The sequence below is a fragment of the Thalia democratica genome, chromosome 9, assembly GCF_965202585.1.
Source record: "Thalia democratica chromosome 9, ktThaDemo2.hap1.1, whole genome shotgun sequence".
NCBI classification, from domain to species: Eukaryota; Metazoa; Chordata; class Thaliacea; order Salpida; family Salpidae; genus Thalia; species Thalia democratica.
The window spans coordinates 2,300,825-2,316,876 of record NC_139173.1 but is presented as its reverse complement, the minus strand read 5'-3'; the positions used below and the strand labels follow the sequence as shown (position 1 = coordinate 2,316,876).

General features: G+C 21.6%; 1 protein-coding gene across 1 annotated transcript; it reads right to left on the bottom strand.

Annotated features, from left to right (window-relative positions):
- Positions 1 to 503: 503 nt before the first annotated feature.
- On the bottom strand, positions 504 to 14,500 carry LOC145844194 (neuronal membrane glycoprotein M6-b-like). Its single transcript, XM_082951564.1, has 7 exons — positions 14,452 to 14,500; positions 13,949 to 14,123; positions 13,593 to 13,752; positions 12,484 to 12,649; positions 12,168 to 12,238; positions 5,947 to 6,012; positions 504 to 991 (listed from the first exon to the last, which is right to left on the bottom strand). Exons 1-7 carry the CDS (start codon positions 14,453 to 14,455, stop codon positions 836 to 838), a joined length of 798 nt encoding a protein of 265 aa, XP_082807690.1. The 5' UTR covers positions 14,456 to 14,500; the 3' UTR covers positions 504 to 835.
- Between the last annotated feature and the right edge of the window lie 1,552 nt (positions 14,501 to 16,052).

The following is a 16,052-nucleotide window of genomic DNA, read 5'->3' as shown; positions in this document are numbered from 1 at the left end:
CAAAAAATATATTTGAAAACAACAAAACATTTTATTAGTGCAACTAAAGTATAAATTTTTGTATGTATATATAAAAGCACCAAAAATTTTAAAATGAGAGGCATTTTTGATGTTCTAATGTCAACATGATTACTACATTTTTAGTACCGATAAAAAAATATACACAGTAAAAATAAACTGTTTGCTTATCAAAGATATTTCAGAGAATATTTTTAGTAATAATTCTTTTAATAATCTTTTAATAAAAGTTCAAAAATACTTTAAACAGCTTTAATTATTGAACAAGTCTTAAACTGCATTAAATCTAAAGAGTAAATGAACAATGAAAACGTACTATTATTAAAATTATATTTGTAAAACTATTGTGTTTCTAATGCATTATGTTTATAAAGCTAGAGTTTCAAAAATCAATAAAAACATTATAAACAAATCTTTGAAATTATTTTCAAAATAAAGCTTTTTTGAAATGAAGAAATAACTATAAAGCTGATGTATATAAAATCTTTGATAGTTTGATTGGTGTAATGTTCTAACTTTGTAATGAAGTTATATATTTTTTGCACTTAAAGTTTATATGTAAAAATATATAATTCCACAAGTATATACTAAAATAGGTATAGTTGTTAAAAGAATAAGTTTCTAAAGCATTGATAAATCTATATTAAAATTAATAAAAGATTTATTTACATTTAACAATTTTTTCAGTCTACAACTTATCTTTCAAGTTACATATTTATTCATAAAAACTACCAAAACTTAAAAAGATTGGATAATTTACTGTAATTAAATTAATTAAAACTAATCATTTTATGCTAATCTTAATTACTTTTACATATCAATACTTGTAAGTCAATCTCTCGTTACTTCTGGCTGTGTTGATGATGTCATTTAGTTCCATCTCTTCTCTGAACTTGGCGTCCTCATAAACTGCCAGCTTCCTCTGCATCTTTGAATAAGCGTAATTTGATGATAAGGACATCAAAAAATGTTTCTGTAAAAAATATTAATTATATATAATAATTCGAATAGGCGTTATTAAATGACAAGGACATCAAAAAATGTTGCTGTAAAAAATTTATCGTTTAAGTTTAATAAATAACTTGAATATGCGTTATCAAATGATAAAGACATTTAAAGAAGTTTTTCTGTAAAAAAATGTTACTGTATAAGATTATACTAAAATTCTATGGACTATATACTTATAAAAAACATTTTACAATTTATAAGGTTATTTTACTTTTGTAATACAACTTAGTATAACTTTTGTATCAAAACTTTTTTTATTTATGGAGTTATACTATTAATAAAACGTGTTTGAAAATAAAAACAATTAAAAATATTTTTCAAACTTAAACTAAACAAAAAAAAAAAAAAACCTTATTTAGTTCAAATTCCCAAAATTTTAGTCCAAATTTACAGTTGATGTAATTCTAACTAGCTTTTATTTATAAATAATTTAAATGACTTAATATACAACAACGGATGCAGTTTATATTTATTGATTGTACTTAGGGGAGGTACTTTTTATATCGTTGATAAAACATTAATTTCTGTGTATAAAAACTAGGTAAAAAAGAATTATTTATTTAAAAAAATAAAACAACTATGTGTATGGAAATGCATAAACATTTTCAATATCAATGAGCTTTTATTAAAAGAGATATTTTTCTTAAATATTTATAGTTATATGTAACTAAATCTGATATAGTGCAATAAGAGTGTAATACATTTACATTTAAGATTGACTTAGCTAGAGACAATAGTTATACTTTTATTGATCAATATGACAATATTTGAAAAAAAACAACTAAATAAGGTTGAAGCAGAAGTTACCAAACTAAAAGGGCGACTATTGGGCTAACATTGTTCATTGAGAAATCATTAATAATTGGTTTAAAAACAGTTAACTTATTTATTGGCAAAATCAAAAGTCGAAACAACCTAAATAAAATTATGCTGCAGAACTAATTTAAATTGAATTAAGTTATATGAAACATAAAAAGTTTAAACGTATATTGTATACAGCTAACTAACAAAATTTTTTATTAAAAATGTTTTCAATTTTTTTTTTAACTTTAAATTACGCATAAAAATTTTATAAACTTACATTAAAAACGCAAATAATAAAACTTTTATAGCATAAAAACACTTTCGAAATATCCGTTGGAAAAATCCCAATAACATAAATAATTTATTTTCTCCGAAAAATAACATTTTATTACAAGGAAGAACTGTTTTATGTATCTAGTATTTTATTACTCTTAATTTTTAATTTTAGTTTTTTAAATTTTATTACAAAATAGTTATCTCAAAATTGAATGATTATTTTTGTTAATCACTAGTAATATTAATGAAACTAATAAATGTTCATCAACTTTGTCAACTGTAGTTTTCAACACATAACTATTTTATATTTATTTAACTAGTTTACACTTCAAAAAGTAAACTTTATTTTAATTATTAAAATATTTGTAGAAGAAAATTAATATTTGTAAACTTTTACAAAAACAAAACAACACTTTTTAAAACAAATTGAAAATAATTAACTACACAATCTTTACTAACTCATATAAAAAATATTAGTATAACCTAAATACTTATAAATCTTCAACTAATACATGTAACATTAAAGTACAAATCGTAATTAATTAAACACAATTTGGCATTTCCTAAATGTTTAATCTTTATTTATAATTGTTGCCAAGTCTAAAAAAAGTACAAATTTAACCAATGATTATTAGAATAGGCTCAACCAATTAATGTCAAATTACTGTTTTATGTAACTTTTATCGTAAATATTATACCAACATAAGTATTTGAAATTAAATAACTTATGTTGGTGTGACAATTTTTATTTTATTAATGTTTATATTTTGATATTGCTTATTTCAAAAATTTTACAAAAAAATATTATTAAATCAACTATTATTTTAAAACTACAAGTATTGAATTTTTTTTTAAATATCATACAAAACTCATTTCTTCTATTTAAATTTTTTCCAAAGATAAAATTTAATGCAAAAAGTGACAAAAACTTTTAAAAACATTAAAATTTAGAAAATTCAAGATAAATTTAACAACTAGATACATATTATGTGTCCCAAAAATTTATTATATGAGTTATTTTAATATATGAAAATTTCATAAAAACAATAGTCTTATTTTTACTTATTTTAAGTAAAAATATTAGAAACTTTATAAAATTAAGTAATTTTAAACAAATTGACAAACGTAAAGAAGATATCATGTATATATCATATAAAATTTTAAGTTAGTATACTTATTAATAATTAAAACACAATTATACCTTTTATTAAATTAAAAAAATATTTCTTTTATAATTGAAGTTTTCTATGAAGAATAAAGTAAAGTACACTTCATTCTTAATCGTTCACATTTACATATGCAATAATTAGACATTTGATTGAATAATTTATAATTTGAAATCATGACAAATTTAAAGGATGCAACTCTAATACGAGGGTAAAAAGGTTGAATGAATCTATTAACCATTAAGTATCTACAATGTTTTTTCTGAAGTTCTAAAAATTTTATGTAGAAAGTTCCTTTTAAATAGTTTGACAAAAATTCAAATAGATTTACTTAAGAGCATTACCAAACCTCAAGTGTGAGTTAACAGAATTTTTTTGCTCTTAGTAAAATACAGTGAAAGTTTAAATCACTGTTTTTTTTTTGTAAAAATATTTAACTAATCGTTTACTTTGTCTACTACTAAATGCGTGTTTTAAGCATTTAAAATTAGAATAAATTGTTTTTTAAAGAGTACTTAGCTTTTAGCCAAAAACATTTAAAATGTTAAAATCGAATTTATAATATCACATACTATAATTGATAAACTGAACTGACATTTTTAATTAATCAATCATTATCTTTTTTTTAACTCAATTTTAGAAATATAAATAGTATTTAGTAACTAATACTGATACAGCTAGTAAAAATGTATCATTTATAAATATTTTAAGCTTATCAAAAAAAGGAAAAACTTAATCATAGAACTTGCGTCCATAACTAAATAACAATTTCTGTTATTTAAGAAATTGATTTCTACGTTCAACTTGTGCTAAAATACTTGTGTCAAAGGCTAAACAGCAAGAATTAACATTTAGAATAATGTCATCGATTATCAACCTTTAAACTACATTTTCAAAATGATTTAGCTCTTCAGCTACAAAATTACAAAGGTTATCGACCTAACAAGAAAAACATACAAAAAAAATTACAAGTCAAGACGTTTATTTCTCAAATGTAAATTCTTTCAACGAAATAGTTGTTTTGATAAGCTACATTCTGTTACTTATATTAGCTACATGTAGAATGACAAATATTTGAAAGCGATAAAGTGTATTGATTTTATTAAAACATTTTAAATAGTATGAAACATTTTGAAAACTATTCTAAAAAGTTTAAAAACTAGCTTTTTCGACCAATACATAACATTAAAATTAAAATTTACCTTAAATAAAATTGTATTTTAACAAAGACAAAATACTTTTCAAAATACAATTCATTGTACAAAAATAAATTAATTACAGAAATCTTTGAAATGCTTTAAACGAAATACTTGTTATGATAAGACACAATGTGTTACTGATGTTAGCTACATGTAGAATGACAAATATTTGAAAGAGGTAAAATGTATTGATTTTATTAAAGTTTAGAGATGATTTCGTTAAAAGATTGTTATGCTTTAAAAAAATAAATAACTTTATTTACAAATTATCTTTAGACTAAAGTTTCTGTTTAAAAATAAATAAAATAAATAGAACATACTTGTGAAAGCTAAAAAAATAAAACAGTTTTCACAAGTATTTATTTGTTCTAAAATTAAACTAATAACAAAAAGCTTTGTACAATTATGATTGAAAAGCTTTAAACAAAATTGTTGTTTTCATAACGCATTATATTGTTATGTTACTAAAAATAAGCACAAACAAATAACAAATACTTGAAATAAAAACATATTGATTTATCAAATAATATTAAAATGTTAATACTGCATATATTGGAGCTTTAACAAATGTTTACGAATATACAAATTAGTATGTAATTGTAAACTATATGAATTGTACGAGAAATATGTAGAAATTTAAAAATTAAATTAATAAATTATTGTAAAGCTAATTATGGTATAGCGATGATATTTTTTTGAGAAAATATATTTTTATCTAACAATCTTAGTTATAAGTATGTAAGTAATTTTATCATGATTATATATTACAAACCATCAATTTAATAAAATTAACTTTCAGTAAACTAAAGATATTTTTTTCTATTAATCTTAGTATATCAATGTATGATAAGTATGTATGTTATGTTATTAAGAATACATTTAAATATCTCTTTGTCAAAAACTTGACCACTAAGGTAAGAACTTGAAAAAATACTATTGAAATACTGCTTTTAAATGTTCCTTTAGTATGTCTTCACAATGGTTAAAAGCTTAAAACTCTACATAATGTTTAGGATAAAAACCAATAATGTAGTTAAATAATGCATGAGCAAATGAAAATTTCAACTATTTCAACTCAAATACTCTCTTTGAAAAACATTAATAAATAAAACTTTGATGTGTTTTGTTGGTGAAACTCAGTTTAAGTAAAAAAAACTAACAAAAGTTATTTTTTTTTAATTTCAGCTGTTTTTTTCAATTTTTTACAGTATTTACAGCTTATAGCTAAATTAACTTTTAAAAAAATTATTTAAAACTTTACATGGCTTTAAATAATAATTATGCTTCATGGAACAAAAAAAAGATTAACAATAAAAAACTAATATACCTAAAGACCCCTCATGTTTAAGGATAATAATCCTAAAACATAAATAAATAGAAACTTAAAACTCACGCAAACAATAAGTTTATTTTTATAGAAGTTTAATTGTTTAGCATATTTATATACAGTTTACATAAAACAAAAAAAAACTAACAATAGATAAAAGTGCAGAAGCAGCTCCAATGAGTCCAATAAGGAAAAGTTGTTGGGTTAAATTTACCTGTAAAAATATATATAATATTAAATATTACTAATTAAAATAAGTCAATAAGGGATAGTTGTTGAGTTAGATTTACCTGTAAAAATATATACAGTATTAAATATTACTAATTAAAATAAGTCAATAAGGGATAGTTGTTGAGTTAGATTTACCTGTAAAAATATATACAGTATTAAATACTACTAATTAAAATAAGTCAATAAGGGATAGTTGTTGGATTAAATTTACCTGTAAAAATATATACAGTATTAAATATTACTAATTAAAATAAGTCAATAAGGGATAGTTGTTGGATTAAATTTACCTGTAAAAATATATACAGTATTAAATATTACTAATTAAAATAAGTCAATAAGGGATAGTTGTTGGGTTAGAACTACCTGTAAAAATATATACAGTATTAAATATTACTAATTAAAATAAGTCAATAAGGGATAGTTGTTGAGTTAGATTTACCTGTAAAAATATATACAGTATTAAATATTACTAATTAAAATAAGTCAATAAGGGATAGTTGTTGAGTTAGATTTACCTGTAAAAATATATACAGTATTAAATATTACTAATTAAAATAAGTCAATAAGGGATAGTTGTTGAGTTAGATATACCTGTAAAAATATATACAGTATTAAATATTACTAATTAAAATAAGTCAATAAGGGATAGTTGTTGAGTTAGATTTACCTGTAAAAATATATACAGTATTAAATATTACTAATTAAAATAAGTCAATAAGGGATAGTTGTTGAGTTAGATTTACCTGTAAAAATATATACAGTATTAAATACTACTAATTAAAATAAGTCAATAAGGGATAGTTGTTGGATTAAATTTACCTGTAAAAATATATACAGTATTAAATATTACTAATTAAAATAAGTCAATAAGGGAAAGTTGTTGGGTTAAATTTACCTGTAAAAATATATATAATATTAAATATTACTAATTAAAATAAGTCAATAAGGGATAGTTGTTGAGTTAGATTTACCTGTAAAAATATATACAGTATTAAATATTACTAATTAAAATAAGTCAATAAGGGATAGTTGTTGAGTTAGATTTACCTGTAAAAATATATACAGTATTAAATACTACTAATTAAAATAAGTCAATAAGGGATAGTTGTTGGATTAAATTTACCTGTAAAAATATATACAGTATTAAATATTACTAATTAAAATAAGTCAATAAGGGATAGTTGTTGGGTTAGAACTACCTGTAAAAATATATACAGTATTAAATATTACTAATTAAAATAAGTCAATAAGGGATAGTTGTTGAGTTAGATTTACCTGTAAAAATATATACAGTATTAAATATTACTAATTAAAATAAGTCAATAAGGGATAGTTGTTGGATTAAATTTACCTGTAAAAATATATACAGTATTAAATATTACTAATTAAAATAAGTCAATAAGGGATAGTTGTTGAGTTAGATTTACCTGTAAAAATATATACAGTATTAAATATTACTAATTAAAATAAGTCAATAAGGGATAGTTGTTGAGTTAGATTTACCTGTAAAAATATATACAGTATTAAATATTACTAATTAAAATAAGTCAATAAGGGATAGTTGTTGAGTTAGATTTACCTGTAAAAATATATACAGTATTAAATATTACTAATTAAAATAAGTCAATAAGGGATAGTTGTTGAGTTAGATTTACCTGTAAAAATATATACAGTATTAAATATTACTAATTAAAATAAGTCAATAAGGGATAGTTGTTGAGTTAGATTTACCTGTAAAAATATATACAGTATTAAATATTACTAATTAAAATAAGTCAATAAGGGATAGTTGTTGAGTTAGATTTACCTGTAAAAATATATACAGTATTAAATACTACTAATTAAAATAAGTCAATAAGGGATAGTTGTTGGATTAAATTTACCTGTAAAAATATATACAGTATTAAATATTACTAATTAAAATAAGTCAATAAGGGATAGTTGTTGAGTTAGATTTACCTGTAAAAATATATACAGTATTAAATATTACTAATTAAAATAAATACAATAAGAAAAAGTTGTTGGGTTAGATTTACCTGTAAAAGTATATACAATATTAAGTATTAGTAATTAAAACAATACTAATAAGAAATAGTTGTTGGGTAAGATTCACCTATAAAAGTATAAACAATATTATATATAAGTAATTAAAATAAGTCCATCAGAAATAATTGTTAAAAATATAAATAAATTGTATAAAACAAATAACTTCTTTACTATTTCATTAAATTACAGATAATTACTAAGTTAAAATTATCTGCAAAAACAATTTTCTATAAAAAAAACATAAGAATGCTACAAACTATTTAGTATAGGAGGTAATAATAAAACGTGAACTAATAACTTTTCTTGTATCTACCTATTTTCTTAAATCTAATTTAAATAGTTTTCTGCTTGAACAAGTACCTTTAGATTTTTAAATGTATTTAAATAACGAGATTTGATAAAACAACCATTATTTTTTACAGCAAATTTCAAGTACCAATATTACAAAACAAGCTTTATGTGTTAGTTTAAATTATATTTACTTTCGATATTATACGTTTAAAATATTTATATATAGTTTGTTGTTTTCTAAAAATAATATTAACTTATGAATATTTGTTTACTATAAATAACATGCTACTTACACTAATATTACTTAGTTCATTTCAAAAAAATATATATATTATATAACATGACAAACTTTCGTTTACAACGATGAAAACTATTAAAAGGAGTATAAAAGTTTTGAAAAATTTCCGCTGTAAACATTTTTACAAGCAAAAATTTAAGTAAAAAACACTACAAACTTTGAAGTTTTCTATAGGTTATAAGTTTTGTAATTATTCTTCACAACTAAACATCTATAAATGTTTAAATTTCATAACAAAACTTTACTATAATCAAAAAAATTATTTTCAATAAACAAAAAATAACAATTTTATAACGACTTTGATTTAATCTTTATAACCTATCTTTATAAAATATTTTTCATTACAAGATGATATAAATAGCAAAATATAAATAATAGTTTGTTACTAATATATCTTTTTTTATGTGAAAGTATTTTTATTCAAACATACAATTTACAATAAAATTGTGTTAATTACTTAATACATTTGAAAAAGTAAAAAAGTATGTATTGTTTGTATGTAGCACATCACTAAACAAAACATCAAAATATAATGACAATAGCTATTAATTTAAAAATATTTAAAAATTCTAGCCTTGTGACTATTGAATTGTAAAAACAACACTTAAATGTTAAAATTACAACATTTATACAAAAAATACGTCAGTAACATTTATGAAATTATGTTTATTTTTATGTTAACAATTTTTTTAACATATTGAAAATGTTTGGCCTGTGGTAATATTCAAAAAGTAAAAAATATACATAAAGTTATGTGTTAGACATTAATTGCAAAAGTAATTTAATAATTAACTTTTATTTAGTCATATACTCAACTATAAATACCTTAAATGAAACCATAGAGCATAAACTACGTTTTATTTTCAGTTTCTAACGCTATAAAAGTTACAAACATTTTAAAACAGTTTTGTTATATTTAATTATATATTAATTTTCTTCTTTTTTTTTTTTGTAATTGTGAGCCGTTTAGGCTTAAAAAATAAAAAGAATACTAGTTTGAAAACTGCAAATTATTTAAACTTTATGACATTAGCAAGAAAATACGTAAAACTTTTTATCTGTTGTTACATCACTATAACGTTTAAATGTTTAGGTTTTTTAACATCTTAAGATAGAAATTTGTAAGGATTTTATAACAGGTTTTAATCTAAATGAAGTAACAGCTATGACTTTAATTAAATAGTTTATTTTCAAATATTCTAAAAGTTATATATTGGTAAAGAGTAAAGATAAACAATAAAGAATAAATTACATTAAGTTTAAAAACAAGAATTTTTAATAAAGTATAGTGTGAACTTTATTTACTAACTAAAAAAAATTTAACTTTAATAAATATGTTACTAAAATTGACTAGACAACTTTATAAAAGCTGATAAAAAAAAGTATTATTTACACTACCCTCATCATTAAAAAGTCTGATAATACTATAAAAATAAATGTTTTGGATAATATTTAAAAACTTATGACTGACAAATAAGAGACAAAATTCAAATGTTAAAATCCAGCATTTTAACAAAAAATACGTTAATAACATTTCCAAAATTATATTTGTCTTCATATTAACAATTTTTTTACAACTAGGAAACTTATGGCCTGCCGTTAATGAAAAAATTAAATATTTTTTAAATGTAAATATTTATATAAAAGTTATGTGTCAGACATAAATTACAAGAGTAATTTTATTATTAACTTTAATATTGCAGAACGCAATTTTATGCATTTTTATTTTAATAATAACATAATAAAAATTATTAAAAACTTTTTTCAAATCTAACTTTCTTAAGTTACACTATTGTTTTCAAAATAGTATTGTTATAATTTTTTTTTCCTTCAATACAATAATATACATTATAACAAAAGAATTATGTTTTTATAATCTACTTATCTATTTGATATTAAATATTTTTGTAAAATTCAGCCTTCTAGGCTTACAATGGAAAATTTACAATCTTACCAGAACAAAATATTGTAATAAAAATAGGTAATAAGTACAATATGAAAAATAAATTGTTGTAAATAAAAATAGAAATGTAATAAAAACTAGCTTAATAATCAAACAAATATAAATTTAAAGTTGTAAAAGCTGTTTTTTGAAGAGTAACAAAAACTTTGTTTAATTTTCACTACAAAAATTTTTATAGCCAATTTTTTTAATGCCAATGTTATATAGCATCACAAAACTTTTACTGAAAATTGTACTAATTTATAAAAAAATGTATTTACTAATAAACATGTCTAAAATTACATCAAATATCTCTTATAACAATTTTTAACTATTTGTAAATATTCAACGACTAAACTTTTTACAATAAAAGCTTATTGTTTTTTCGAACTAATTTCACTACTTAAATTTAAAGTGCAACAAACGAATAGAAGAGGTTAGAAAATTTTGATACACAATTACTAAAAACAATGTAAGTAAACTGTTCCAATTAATTAAAACACGTAATATTGACCACAACCATTTTGAAAAGATGGTAAAGATTATCATTTGTGCTGAAGATAGCATTAATAATATTTAGCATTTTAAAAACAGAAAATTTAGATGGAAAATATTTAAAAATTCTAGCCTTGTGACTTTTGAATTGCAAAAACAACATTTAAATGTTAAAATTACAACATTTATACAAAAAATACGTCAGCAACATTTACGAAATATGTTTGTTTTTATGTTAACAAATTTGTTTACAATTTGTAAATCTATGGCCTGCGGTTACATTAAAAACTGAAATAATTTTAAAAATGTAAATATTTATATAAACGTTATGTGTCACACATAAATTGCAGGAGTAATTTAATAACTGGGTTTTATGTTATTACAGACACAATTGTAAATGTCGGAAATAATGTTGGTAAATACATGAATGTCTATATTTATTCTATTTTTAAAAGTTACATTTAGTTTTAGAAAACTTTTTGTTTTAAAAAACTTTGTATAACAGTAACTCTGCTAACAGTGTTGGTTGAAACATCAAACAATCATTAACTTAATTATGTAAAATTTAAAAAAAATAATTAAAACATTTTTAATAAGTTTAAAATCCTTTAAGTTTACAAACAATATTAATAATGTGAAAACATTTTAACATTTTTATAGTTAAATACAAACTTATTAGAGTTATTTTATATGGACTTATTAAAGTTATTTTCAATGTTCTGTCATAAATGACTTCGAAATAGTTTAACTTTTCAAAAAGGTTGTTTGTTTGGATGTTGAGCTAGAAATTAAAAAATTTTACTTACTATTTTAAATGAAACCTTAAAAAATATATATTAAAATGTTTTTTTACTAAATTGAAACATACAAACTATTAATATTATTAACACTGAAAACTTAGACAGTTCATTTTAAGTATTTTAAAATTCTCTACTATATCTTTTAAATTGTTTAATATTTATTTAAATATAAATAAAATTAAAATTTACTTTGCTACAAAATTTAGATAAATATTCACAACATATTAAATACAAACACTATATATATTTTTATAAAACAAACTAACAGTTTCATTTGAACAAAACGCAGTTAGTTCTTCGCCACAAATTTGCTTGTTTGTACCAGGCTCTACTATTCCTGTTTAATTTTTTTAATAAAAACTATAGAAACAAAAATTTCATGATTTGAATAACAAAGTTTCATTTTAAAATTTATTGCAACTATTATTTAAATATCCTTAACAATTTCTAGATAAACAACTGTTTTAAAAAATAAATACCTAGTAAAATGACAAATATAGTTATGGAATTAAGAAACCACTTTGTTAAAACACAACAAACAAAAATAAATAACAAATACAAAACTATAGAACAAAAAATTACCAGTTTGATCAAGGAAGATGCAGTAGTTATCAGCAGTTGAATTGTCTTCCAAACTGTTGATGGCATCACACTGTTGCCTGGCAACATAGTAGAAATAAACTGGAAGAGTTGAGGCGCACGTGATTAAAATCCAACCAATCCCCGTCAAGTATGTAAACACTGTCATCTGTTTTTCAACCAATACTTGTTATCAAGTATATCTTTTTTTAAATCTAGGTCTTTTTAATTACATATAGCAACAAGTATGAAAAGACAGCCATCTGTTGTTAAAAATTAAAAAGTTTAAGTTTGAAAGCTCTGATTTTAAAAGTACAGCTAAACTTACAATGAAACTATTATCAACATAGCAGTAATGTACATTAATTATTATTAAAACACACAGATAAGTTAATATTTGAAAAATATAAAACATAATTGAAAATAAACCAAAAACGTGTTAACCCAGAAATAAATGAAAACTAACACTATTAGTAGAGTTAAAGATAAGCTAGAGTTAAAATTTACATTTAACTACATTTATGTTTTTCTAAATAAAAAAATACTTAACTATAATACCTTGGTAATAAAAAAATATTTTGAGAAAAAAAAAATTCAGCAAAAGTTAAAAAAATACAAGGATTTTAAAAACTCTTATCTGGTTAATAAACAAAATGATTACAGATAGAGGTTAATTTAAAAAATAATTATGCATTAATGTTTGGTAAGTTTTCTGTATTAAAATTTTCACTATAAGTGTTTTTATTTTTAAAATTGCTTTACTGAAGTAATATAATTTAGACCAGGGTTTCCCAAAGTGACAGATACTCAGTAGGCCATGAGCAGCAAAGGGGAGCCATGAGGTCATAACTTGAAACTTCCACAAGATATTCTGTAGTTGTTGATGAAAAGCAAAAAAAAAGTCTTAAGTGTTTTAAATGGTAGTTTTGAAACTTACACTGGATGTTCTGGAGTTGTTGATGAAATACAAAAAAAAAACTTGCTTTAATGGTAGTTGTTTGAGTAATATTGTTGAAGTGGGTCATAGCTGTTTAATTTCTTTAAAGGATGCCATTTGAAAAAAGTTTGGGGAACCCTGATTTAGACTCAGAAATACTAATAGTCAAACTAACAACAACACCATATGTAATACCGCAGCAGGTAGGTTTACAACCACTATCATAATCATGTTTTACAGCTCTGGTGGATAACAGACCATCTACAAACAGTAAGATTGTCAGTAAAAATATGAAGCCTGCTATTCCGTATATGGAATACTGGAGTGACTGAGCTCTGTGTAAAAACAGTTGTAGCATAACTTTTATATAGATTTATAAAAAAAATTAAATGTTTTTATATATATAATTAATAAAGTTGCTTTTTCATACTCATATAACCTTTTTATTATTCATTATTATTTTGAGTATAAAATAATTTTAAACATATAAAATCGTATTCAAGTTTTATAAGGTCTAATACAAAAACCAACAATTTTTCCACATATGTCCAGTCCAGTGACAAATCATCAAATATTATTTTCATGTTAGCAACAGCTGCGTGTTGGGCCCCGCAGAAAAGTGCGGTTCCTGCCCAGCATATTACCAGGGCAATCAGTGTGGCCCAGGGTACTAAACTCAAGCAGTGGAGACAGGAATCTATGCAGCCTGGTATAATTTTATTATTTGTAAAATTTTACAAACTATATAGAACTTGATTTATTCAGACTTAAGGTGTTGTAGCATGTGTACTTTTTAAGAGTTTAGTATTGAAATTAAAACTCAGTAAAAATTAAAATGTGTGTAAGTATCAAAGTTCTATAGAATATTGTTTATAATTGTTTTTTATAAGCTATTACAATTCTATTTATGCTGTATATCATTTTTTAAACTTACAACTGTTTAATTAAAGTTGTTAATGATTAAAAAAATTGACTAAATTTTTTCAAGTTAACATTATGATAATATTCACAGATGATTAAAAACTAAAACTTACCCATAATAAATACTAAAGTCAATTCCTTGATTTAATGTTTAAATATCTGCTAAAATAATAGACTGTTTGAGTGTATATATAAATAAACTTAGTTAAATCATTCAATGAAAAAGTTACTTAGCTTATATGGTACAACAATAGTTATTTGTTTTATTTTACAATAACTTTATAAAATTTATAAGTTTAAAAATATATATTAGCTTTAAACAACAAATAGTTATTTTTAGTTTTGAACTTTATGACAAATTGTATGTAAGTGGTCTGCCTTTTTTAGTATAGAATCAGACATTTGATAAACAAAAATTGGTTATAAAACCAATGAAAATACCTGTCCCAACTCTTTAAAATAAATGCAATGTGCTAGAGATCTTTCATTAATAAAAAAAACATTTTCAGTTCTTATCTAAACAGAATACTTGACAGAATAGAAATTTAACTAGATGAGTGATTTATCAAAATATTTAAAAGTTTGTGCTTTGGGAATTGTAATATTTTATAGAAATATTTATTTAAAATTAAAAGGTAAACCAAAATATAATGCTAAAGTAAACTAAGATTTGTTCCTTGTTCTAAACTTTACGTTTTACAAACGTTCAAAATTAACCTTTTTAATGTATTTTAAAGATTATTTATTTTATTAAATATAGAAAAGATTTTACAATAGTTCTAAGATTACATTCTAAAATAAGTGAAATTAACAAGATAATGACAAAATCTTTAAAGTTTTAACTCTGTTATGTCATACTGTTATTTATTTTATTTTGAACAATGTTTATCTTTTTTTTTTTAATTTAAATATGCACTAAAACTTTAATCAAAAACTAATTTTGTTTTGTTTTTACTGCAATAACTAAAAAAAATATATTTTTACAAAGAAATTCCAAACTTCATAACCTTTTAAAATGAAAAACTTTATTAATCAAAAGTATTGCTACAAAATACAAACTTAAGCTCTTAAATAATTTTTTTCTGTAACTTATCAAACACACTTGTTTGATTTCTTTTTTATTCTTTACTTTTAGTAAATTTTACCTTAATCATCAAAATTCTAAATAAACCTTAATTTATATTCAAAAAAAGGCAAATATTTCTTTTTTATTCTTTACTTTTAGTAAATTTTACCTTAATCATCAAAATTCTAAATAAACCTTTATTTATAAGTAAAAAAAATCAAATATAAAAATTAATTAATTTCTCCTTTGAGCTTATTCAAGCTTCTTACTATAAATAGTTACAAACTTGAAAACATATTGAAACTTTGTTCAACATTCAAAATGTAAAACTTAAGTTTATTGCTTTTCTAACCAGCAGACACTGTGTAAGAGTTTCAAATATAGCAAGTATTTTTATTTTTTAAACTTAGTATCATTACCGAATATGGTTTACGAGTTACATTTTTTGATTTACTATATCTGCTTTTTAGATAATTTTACTATTTTTTCAAATTATTAGAAAAATTTGAGAAAAATATATTCTATAATAAGTTTATTTTTTTATCACTAAAATATAAACATGTATTTTATTTAGAAAAATTACCGACTTTTAAGAATATTTTTCAAATGATTCGCCTTTGTTTTTTGTACTTAGCAAGTAATCGGCAG